The sequence below is a fragment of the Corella eumyota genome, chromosome 4 (genome assembly GCF_963082875.1).
Source record: "Corella eumyota chromosome 4, kaCorEumy4.1, whole genome shotgun sequence".
Classification (NCBI taxonomy): Eukaryota; Metazoa; Chordata; class Ascidiacea; order Phlebobranchia; family Corellidae; genus Corella; species Corella eumyota.
This window is the reverse complement of record NC_137493.1, coordinates 11369628-11380256: the sequence shown is the minus strand read 5'-3', so window position 1 is coordinate 11380256 and position 10629 is coordinate 11369628. Positions and strand designations below refer to the sequence as shown.

The 10629-nt window shown below is 29.3% G+C and overlaps 3 protein-coding genes across 3 annotated transcripts in view; all 3 read left to right on the top strand.

Annotated features, from left to right (window-relative positions):
• The first annotated feature begins 478 nt into the window (after window positions 1-478).
• On the top strand, window positions 479-3481 carry LOC145751072 (uncharacterized). The gene is made up of 6 exons (XM_082567152.1): window positions 479-799; window positions 874-1082; window positions 1157-1271; window positions 1345-1443; window positions 1697-1756; window positions 2987-3481. Exons 1-6 carry the CDS (start codon window positions 627-629, stop codon window positions 3129-3131), a joined length of 801 nt encoding a protein of 266 aa, XP_082423278.1. The 5' UTR covers window positions 479-626; the 3' UTR covers window positions 3132-3481.
• Window positions 3482-3780: 299 nt separating this feature from the next.
• LOC145751188 (actin, muscle) overlaps window positions 3781-10629 on the top strand; it is a 71028-nt gene continuing 64179 nt past the window's right edge. The window contains exon 1 of the mRNA XM_082567292.1: window positions 3781-3791. The gene's annotated coding sequence lies outside the window, so the exon portion shown is untranslated. The remainder of the gene's footprint in view (window positions 3792-10629) is intronic.
• On the top strand, window positions 4794-6711 carry LOC145750672 (uncharacterized). Its single transcript, XM_082566749.1, has 5 exons — window positions 4794-5012; window positions 5089-5291; window positions 5357-5450; window positions 6002-6052; window positions 6210-6711. The coding sequence occupies exons 1-5, from the start codon at window positions 4846-4848 to the stop codon at window positions 6349-6351; spliced, it is 657 nt and encodes a 218-aa protein (XP_082422875.1). The 5' UTR covers window positions 4794-4845; the 3' UTR covers window positions 6352-6711.

The following is a 10629-nucleotide window of genomic DNA, read 5'->3' as shown; positions in this document are numbered from 1 at the left end:
TAAATTAAAGGTTTAGAAAAGTGGGTTGTTTACGGGTACGGCATCTTATTTTTTGATTATTCGTGAATCGTGATTTATTTTTTGTCTATTCGACCAGTTAAGACAGTTTTAATTTTAAAAGCGAACCAGAACTTATGTTATTTTATTATTCAATTTTTATTTGTTTTCGTTAAAGTAGTTTTGTTGTGATGGTTGTTCGCCTTTGTAATGGTCGATGATTTTGTTGCCGACTTAACCTTGTATTGTTCAACCACGCGTATCGATCTTCTTTTTGTTACCCCCGCCAAATTACTAGTTTCTTGACGTTCAAAAGCAGACCAAATTAGACCTTATACAATTTATACTAGCGATAAAGTAGTTGTTGTTAGTAATATGGTCACATTTTTTTAATATTTATTACTTATTTAATCTGACTAAAACCAAATACGCAACACAGTTCAGCAACATGATAGAAACAACAGTTTCATTTGTTTAAAACCTGTAACTTTACATTTCGCTGTTAAACCCAAACACATTTTTAGACATTGCACACTTAACTTTACTTCTGTCTGTTACGCTTAAGAAACTTTAGAGTTAAAAAAAGTGTCCTGAGCAAATGACTGATAAAGTAGTTAGTTAGGTTTAAAATGACTTGCTGCAAAGCTCCCGGCGATATTGCATTTACTCAAAATACAATTGGAAATTGTTTTCAAAATGGAAACGATGTTAATGAAACAATTTTGAAAATTGTGCTTGAAATAATTGACGTTCACGCTATAAAAAACATCTGTGTTGTAAAAAAAGATTTTCAATATGAAAGGTTTGTTAATTGCACATCTCTTTAAAAAAAAGTGGATTCTCGTACAAACAGAACTAAATGCTGCAATTTTACAGTTTGGACAACCGCAGACTCTATGTATTCAAAGTTTTAAGTTTAATGGGAATTCTTAAGACAATAAATGTTAAAATTAAAAATCCCAAACTGGGTGAACAAAACCACAAAAGAAATTCAGAAAGCAAAGGTTGTCACGTGTTTGTTCGCGGCTTACGGGCAATAACGTACAAGCATCGTCTTTGCTCTTGTATAAATCAGTACTTCCCAGGTTTGTAGTAACTTAATTTAAAGCTAAGGATTTTGGATATGATATTATATTGAAACACGTAACGTATTTTTCAGATTGCTGGGATGATAAATCAAAGACTGTGCGAAAACAAAAACTTAACACAAGCGAAAAGGAAATCTACCTTAAACATCAAAAAGAAAGAAAAAGCTTACAGACTTTGTATTTGAGGTAACTGTGTGTTAAAATGTAAAATAGACTTATATAAGCCTTAAACGGTTTAACATATCTTTTTTTTAAATAGACCACATCGGATAAGAATTTTCTTTGTAGACAGAAATCTTTTTTACCGCCTTCAAAATGCAAACTACAATCATTGGGAACTATTGCGGAGACTAAATAAGTAAGTTAAAATTGTTAAAATACGCTTAATTTTTTTCTGTAACAAACCCTTTTGCGTAAATGGCAACGTTTTAAAACAAAAATACGTTTTTGATGTTACTTTTTTTATAAATTAGTTTTTTTTTAAATCGATAGTTTTTAATTTTGACTTACAAATATTTTTTAACCATATTAGATTATTGGTCAATATTTAGTTATTCTGTACAAGTAACTTTTAATAGAAAATAATGAAACAATTATTTTTACTACTTTAGCGATGACAATGTAGCAGCACGACGACCATACATAAGGCAGCTAATTTACAGAGAAAGAGGGTTAGAACTTTTTCTTTGTTTAATTGTAATGATTTTTTTTTGTTTGAAAATCCTTTTTAAGCAAGAGGGGAAATAAGACTTGTGTGAAAGCTTATTTTACCCCAAAGTGTGTCGTATGTTACAAACAAAAAGGGTTGATTACTTCGAAAACACTTATTGTTTGCTCTAAAAAAAGTTTTTTTTTTGTTCGGTGAAATGGTATATGCCTACCGGTCGTGGCAGTGTACTACGAGGTTGGGGATCGAGCCGCACCAATGCTACATTATTTAATGTCCTTGAGTCTTGCGTTTTTAGGTTGCTTAGAACACGTTTTGACAGCATAAGCTTTTCCAATAAAAATACAAGAAAAACCCTTTCACTTCAAGGTGGTACAAAAAATAGAATACTGTTACAAGATAAGTTTGATCGTCTCGTAATTTAGCCTAACGTTTAGGTGGCGATATAATAAAGGTCCTAATTGTATTAAACCCTCACCCTTAACTGTTTATTGGGACGAGACGATCTCTCTAATTTAGTAAAGCCTAGGATACCCCGCTTTAACGGTCCACCGTAAAAACCAAGTTGGCTAACTCTGTTATTTATATTAACATGTGCGGTAGGTGTGTAAGCTTACTTTTAATAATCAATAAAAACTACTAAAACAATACTTGCAATAAAAACATAAGAGTAATAAAACAGTATAAAAACAATACGACTACACCTAACCGCACCCAAGTCAGAACTAACCTTTTGGTAGGCGCTACATACAACATTCGACGCTACATTTCCGTTTAGGGCAAGAAATCCCGATAAGGTTAATTAATTAGATATACTAGGGCATATACAGACTATCAGGTGTCAGGAGCCACTGACGCATTACAAAACATATATGTTACAATACATTTTTTTCCACTGCGATTGCGTTTTAACCTTATGTCTTAAAATTATGAAGTCATTTTTATAAATTGGCATTTCACTATCTGTAACGTCAACGATTTCTCTATATTTAACAGAATTGTAATAAGTGCATATTCTTAGTTAATGTAATCATAAACACAGCTACAACCCCTTATACCATATTGTAACAATCCTTATCAATCTCAATGTATTTTCTAAAATTTGTTTTTATAAACCTAGACTAAGTGAAAAAAAAATAAACCTAGACTAAGTGAAAAACAAATTAAATTTTCAACCTAGCCTTATGTGTTACAATTACTATATATTACAACATTGTTTTTTTCTTATGTGCAGCCGCTTCAGACTGATCATTGAACGTGCTATAAATCAACCTAACAATAACCGGCAATATAGCGAAACCGAATGTGTTTTGATACTATTCTTATTTGTTTGTATGGTTGTTGGAGTTTATTTGGAGAATATTTTAAAAGTTCATTAATAAAAACGGAAATGCCACGTTTCCACATGAGATTTGAAAAATTTAAAACTTTAAACATTTTTTTACGCTCTTTTGGAATTTTTACTTAGCACTTATATATGCAAACCTATTTAATTTAGTTTTAGTCCGAGTTTTTTTTTAAATTGGATTTATTTAAAAATTTATTATCATTTTTTCTGAAATATTTGCTCAAGTTATAAAAACCTAAATATAATGTAAGGGCCCATATTTAATTAAATTTGTGTGCAAAGTAATGCAAACTTGACATTTGTATATTTTTTCCAAAACTGGGTTATAATTATTTATAAAATAAAAAGTAACTCTTATAAAAAAACGTCACTATCTAAACAGGTGTATACAACTTAAAATTTTTTAAGTTTTTTGTTATTTTAGAGCTTTGGCATGTTGTTTAGACCTGTACATTTTAGTTTACAAAACTATTGTTTTAGTTTTTTAGATCTAAATAACTAGTAAATTTGTGGTTTTTTATTTACTAAATATTGGATTTGTTTTTGTAATAAAGTTATTGCATGCATTTTTTTGCTTTTTTGTTTGATTTTTATCAATACACTTGCTGGCTTAGTTGGTTATGTTTTTATTTAGCTAAAACTTTACTTTCTTACATTTTTAAACTTTATACAACTTCAAAAACTTTACAATCTGACAAACATTGACTTTTTTTTTATTAGCTCATTGGTGAACACATTTCAAATCACAATGGAACAATGTCTGATGTTTACAATAGTTTGTTTCATTTAAATTTTTTTTATATTATGATAACACAGACCTAAATCACATACTAAACAAAACAAATTTATAAAATTAAGTTATATTTTAAAAAAAACATTTTGTAGTTCACGATAAAGTTTTTTCGTTATATTTTTAGGACTTTAGTGTACGACTTGTTTTTTGTTTTCATTCAACGCCAATTTAAATAAATTTTTTATTTTATTTTATTTAAGGCGTTTTTTTAAGCTAGTCAGGGTTAAAGATATAGTGTACACAAGGCAAGTTAAGCATTACAGAACCTAATTTTATATTGACCCTCACTGGGTAAGTAATAAAATACGGGATACGGGAAATGTCGAGGCCGTACTTAAACGTTAAAATAATCGCTGAATGCGGAGAAGGACGGAATTCTTATATCTTTTTCTAATCTTCCCTTTTGCTTTGTAGTCGATTTTGCATCATTTTCCGACCTTTAAGGTTAATTATGTATCATTCCTTATTCCTGCATTATTTCTCACACTCTCTTGCAGTAAAGTACAAAAATGCCGTTTCGTCCCGCATTCCGCGAATTTTTGCATCCCGTACTTTAGTATTTAGTATTGTTTTGTCCTAAGACTGTTTTAAAAATATAGGCGCTTAAATAGGTATTTTTGGTAGGTAGGCGTATAAAAAGCGTAAGCAGCATTACCAAGGTATACCTTAAAATACGCAATACTATTTTTTATTATAGTGATAATCAATAGGCGTATTTGAATTGTTTATGGTGTAGTTGACTTAGAATCAGAATAAGTGGTAGTTCAACCGTGTTAAATATTTGGGCAGACTTCAGTTTTATCGGTTAAAATTCTCCTAGTGCAAAAGTGGTTTCCGTTTTCTCCTTTTTCCCTTAATAATACGTTTGCTAACCACACTACGCGTTTAGTTTTATAAGGAAGTAGGCTAAATTTAAGTAAAGCATAGTGTATTTGGCAACTTGTCAGTCAGTATGAGCAAAAACCCTATCGATATTGTGTTTACGCAAGACTCAATCGCTAGAAATTTTCAAGATGGAAATAAGGTCAATGAACTTGTTCTAAGAATTGCGCTTAAATTAACCAGTGTCAATGAAATAAGAACAATTCGTATTACTAGGAATGGCTCACAATTGGAAAGGTTTGTTAAACGCATTTACTTTATAGTAAAAAAGTGGAATTTCAAGAGTGTTTATTTCTTTATCTTAATTCAACAGTTTAGACAACCGGCGACTTTACGTATTCAGAGTTTTATGTTTAATGGGAATCCTTGATACCATAAATGTAAGGGTTGTACCGTTTGAGGCTGGCAAACAAGACGATAAACGAAGTTCAACAAGCAATGGCTGTCACATGCAAGTTCGAGGACCAATCACGTACAAGCATTGTTTTTGTAACCATAACCGGCAAAGATTACCTGGTTAGTAATAAATGGAATTAATATTTACGTCAATTTCAAAATATGTTTATATTTTTGAATTATAGTTTGGTGGGATAAAGTGGGAAAGACTGTTAAGTCTGGAAAACTTAAAAATGAAGAATTAGAGATTTATTATGAGTACCAAAAATCTCTTAACAGGTAAGTTTGTATTTTTTGATAATAAATATTTTATCACATTTTCACAGTTGGCAAATTTGTCTAAATAATTGTTATTGGAAACTATAAAAATAATATTCTTATTTTAATTTTTTATATTTGGATTGTGAGGCTACACAGCCTAAACATAAAATACACTTGCACTTACTTAACCAAGACTTCTGTTCTACTTACTATCTTAGGATATTATTAATTAAGTTAAACCGCCATCTTGTTGATTCGGTAACTGACTGAGTAACACTTTGACTATATATAGAAACGGTGGGTGATAAGTCAAAAACTTTAAAGTAGAATGTCTATTCACCCATTGTTCACGCAGAATGTCTATTCACCCATTGTAAACTTTTTTTTTAAATGAAACACATATTTCTATAGAACCTTATGGTTTAACTGTTTGGTCAACCTGCGAATTTGATATTTGGGCTCAATTTAGGATTATCAACATTTAATTTAAACAAGGTTGCTGTACGGGTTATGGTATGATGTGTCTTTAATCATTGCGTCTGATTTTAATTTTTTATTTTGGTTTGCAGCTTTAATAGACAACCAACTCTTCGCTCTCATGTATCGACATCCAATTATAAGTAAGTTGATTTTGTAATAAACTAACACAAAAGGTTTTTTAAATATAACATCATTTACTATTTTTTTTTGGATAATTATAACGTTTTTTATTTCAACCTAATCTTATGCTTAGCTACAAAAACTATATATTAAAACATTGTTTTTCTTTATGTGCAGCCGCTCCGAAACAATAAACGAAGCTCCTGCAAGAAGACACAATGAATATCAGCAAGATAATAATGAAAGCGCTATGCAATTTTTGTTAGTGGTTGTAGTATTTTTAATAATCTTGTGGGGTATTATTAATATTCAAAAATAATATGGAAACGCAAATTATCAGATAACCACTTTATGTAATTTGACTTGGAAAATTCTAAATTTGTAATTTAATGCAATTCCCACTTTTTTTTAATCGTTTTTTAAATGCAAAAAACTGATGTTTTGGTATGCTATCGCAGCATTATTAGTAGAAACCATCCTAATTTGTTTATAGTCTTTATGGTCCAAAAACCTGTATTATAGTGTTACCTTCATAAAAAAACGTCACTACCTATAGTTTTTTGTATACTTTGTTGCTTTAGTAAGTTGTTTGGACCCGTGCATTTTTAGTTGGCAAAGCTATTATTTTAATTTTTTAGATTTCGAATTACTAGTAAATTTTGGGTTTTTGGTTATCAGATATTGGCTTTGTTTTTGTGATATAACTATTGTAGTTTGTAGCGCGCTTTTTTGATTAATTTTTGCCATTACACTTGTTAGCTTAGTTAGGTATTTTTTTCAATACCTTAAGCTTTACTTTCTTACACTTTTAAAGTCTACACCATCTTAAAACCGGTACAGTTGACCATTTATACTATGGACAAATTTGGCAAACTGACCAAACGTATGTTAGAAATTGGGTGAACCAGCAGTACTTCATTCCGCCAAGCCAATACCCGATAAAAATACATAGGAAGACAGAGTAACCAACGATGTTACTAAATTTTTAAACGGCCAAAGGGGGCTTAAAAACAGATTAGCTATACGTTTTGTTCAAGCTAGTTTAGGAATTTGTCCTTCTGATATTAACAATTTCATAAAACGATAAAAAAGTTGCCTTATTTTAAAAAAAACTATATAATTTCTTACATTTTTTAAAACGAGGCAAGTTTTTTACTATCGTTACAACCATAACGTGTATTTAATGTAGCCTAATTGTCAATATTTGTATATTTTATGTCGTTAGTTCACACAGTCTGCCATGATATTAACGCAATATATTAGTTGGAAATTTTTTTTTTTTAACTTTTTTTTGTTTAATATGTTAATCTTAGACAAACTTAATAAATTAAAGATTAAATAGCTTTGCAAAGTAAGGAAGTTATTAAAAATTAGGAATGGCACGAATTCAAGCTCGTGACCAAGATTATTTACAAGCATCTCCTCGAAAACTTCTTTTTATGCAAAACACAATTGGAAGACGTTTTCAAAATGGAGTAGACGTCAATGAAACAATTTTGAGAATTGCTCTTAAGTTAATTAATGCCAATGATATAAGAACGATTCGGATTACTAAGAAGAACTTTCAATGGGAAAGGTTGGTAACACATATTTCCAACAAATTTAAAAGTTATTATTTTGTTTATTTTTATTTAACAGTTTGGACAACCGTCGGCTATATGTGTTCAAAGTTTTGTGTTTAATGGGTCGTACCGTTTAAAACTAATGAACAAAACGATAAGCGGAACTCGAAAAGCAATGGATGTCACGTATTTGTTCGTGGACCAATCACGTACAAGCATTGCTATTGTACACGTTTAAAACAAAATTCTCCAGGTAAATTGTAAGTTTGGTTCTGAATTTTGCATGTCCTTTAACTATATACTATTTATTTTGTAGCGTGGTGGGGTACTATATCAAAGACTGTAAGAGTAGAACAAATGAATGTCCAAGAAAAAGAAATATACCTTGAATACATAGAATATTGTAACAATGTAACACGTTTTAATATAAGGTAACCACTATTGGGTTAAAAAGCTAAATATGTGAACCTTTTGGTGTTGCTATATTTAATTTAACCAAGATACTTTATCTAATTTTTATTGTTTGTTTCATAACAAGACCACAAAAAAGTATATGTGAAAAAAAGCATTCCTTTCAGTCTTCATTTGATTCATCAAATATTAAGTAAGTATTCTTTGAAAACGAATAGTTAAGAAGTTTTAAGTCAAAACAGTGTCTGTATTTTTTGTTTAAATTTAAAACAGTGTCTGTATTTTTTGTTTTAATTCAAAACAGTGTCTGCAGTTTTTAATAGTGGTATAGATTTTATAAAGCAAAGCTCTTGGTTTGTCACTATAAATAATAACACAGCATTGTTTACATTTTCTTGTTTAGTAGAGAACTTAATGAAGCTACTGATGTGATACCACCAAAAAATGTCCAGCTAAATAATCAAAATGAAAACATGACCTTACTAATATGCTTTTTTATAATTTTAGTTCTTTTTTGGATGTACTTTAATGGCTTGAAATTAAATTTGATTAAACTTATTTTTGGTAAAAAACGTTAAACTTTTTTTTTTAATAAAAAACCATTTAAAAATGCATTTGAAAGTTATTCTAGTTAATGTTTACCCAATTATTTATTTATTTATTTTTTTATTCACTTTTTTAATTAAGCTTCGTATTATTGAAGAAATATAGTAATAGAGTATAAATTTCTGGCATGGTAAATACAAAACTAGTTTTTTTATCCTATTAAGGCGTGGGATTTAAAAAAGTGGAAAATAAAGAATCGATTTTTTTTCCGTTCCCCTTTTTCCAATTTGTTTTCATTTTTCGCTTTTTTAATTTTGGTTCTTTAATTTTACGTTCATTCCTTTAACATTTCTTCATTTTAAGACAACGCGTCCTATTATTCATTTGTCTGCACTAAGTTGCTTCTGATCCGTAATAATTTCCAAAAATTATTAAATTGTAAGTTATATGTAATTTGATTAATTTAATGTTTGAAACTTATTGTAGAGATTTGAAATTCAAACTTTAGAAATGTTTGGAACTCCTTACCCCGCATTTATCTTATTATACATTTAAAATATATATTTGTTAATTCTCTTTATTGTGTATTGTAAACAAAAGGTAATACAAAGCAAATAAATCTGCTTGGCTTGCAAATTTAAATGAAGCAAGTTAATAATAAACTAGAAGTTGGCTGCATTATTTTCTAAGTATTGCCTGTCAAACATTTTATATATTTAGTTAGATAAAACTTGTTTGTGCTTGTAAGTTTAATATTAATAGACGATTTTAATTATAAGTAAACGGCAAAGTTTTCCAAAATTCTATATAACACATGTAATAAACACATGTACAAAAAAGTGACATTGTTAAGTTAACTTTAAAATAAATTATAGGCTATACTAAGTCCTTTTATTTTTGAATTAGTTTCAATATAGCACAATCAGAGCTGCGTTGTATATTAAAGTAAACATACCCTGGGTAAGAAACCCCCCTAAGTAACATTTTCTTATTACTGTTTACACAAAAACTTTATTTAAAACTACCTGTACTTAGGCTTAAAGCTAGGTAGATTTTAGAGTTACCTGCAAGTCTATAGGCATGACGCAATATACATATTCTCCCCGAAAAATTGCATTTATGCAAAACTCGATAAGAAAATGTTTTCAAGATGAAACTAGTATAAATGAAACTATTTTAAAAATTGTTCTTAGATTAACTAATGTGAATGATATACCAAGAATTCGCATTACTGAGATTGACGACCAGTGGGAAAGGTTGAAAATAAAAAATAAATTTATTCACGCTAAAATACTAAGTTAACATTTTCTTATGTTAAAATGTTTACTCTAATTTTACAGCTTTGACAACCGCAGACTTTATATATTTCGAGTTTTGTGTTTAATGGAAATTCTTGATACCATAAATGTAAGAGTTGCAACACCTAGATTTGGAGAACTTGACAATAAGCGAAACTCAAAAAGCAATGGCTGCCACGTTTACATTCGCGGTGAAAGTGCAATAACATATAAACATTGTTATTGTAATCATTTAAATTAAAATTTTCCAGGTTTGTAATGTAGATATGGTGACCAAGCCATTTCATACTCTTAATCTTTGTGTAAACATTAATACTTATGTCATATTTTAAATCATGAAATTGATTTTTTCATTTCTTTTATCGCTATAATGTAATACTTACTGTATAATTTTTATTTATCTTCATTGATGCGCAAAAAACCTAAATAAAAAAATTAGTTTTCACTATTTTATGTTTGTAAGAGAGTAAATTATATTTTTTTTGCAGCTTGGTGGAATAATATGACGAAAAAGGTTGAAATAAACCATATTTCAACCTCTGAATTGTATATATACCTCGAGTATCTCGAATCCTGTAAGATAAAACTTTCTACCGATATAAGGTATTGTATATTATGATACGTAACACAATCCACAACTTAACTCAACTTTTTAACGATCCTTAATGCGTTTAAGTCAAATGCAACAGAGGATCCAACAAGAAAGTAAATATTTATATCGCCCTTCACCTGCTGTGTCTAATCAAAGGTAAGTTTACCCAAATGCAGCAAGTTATTTAG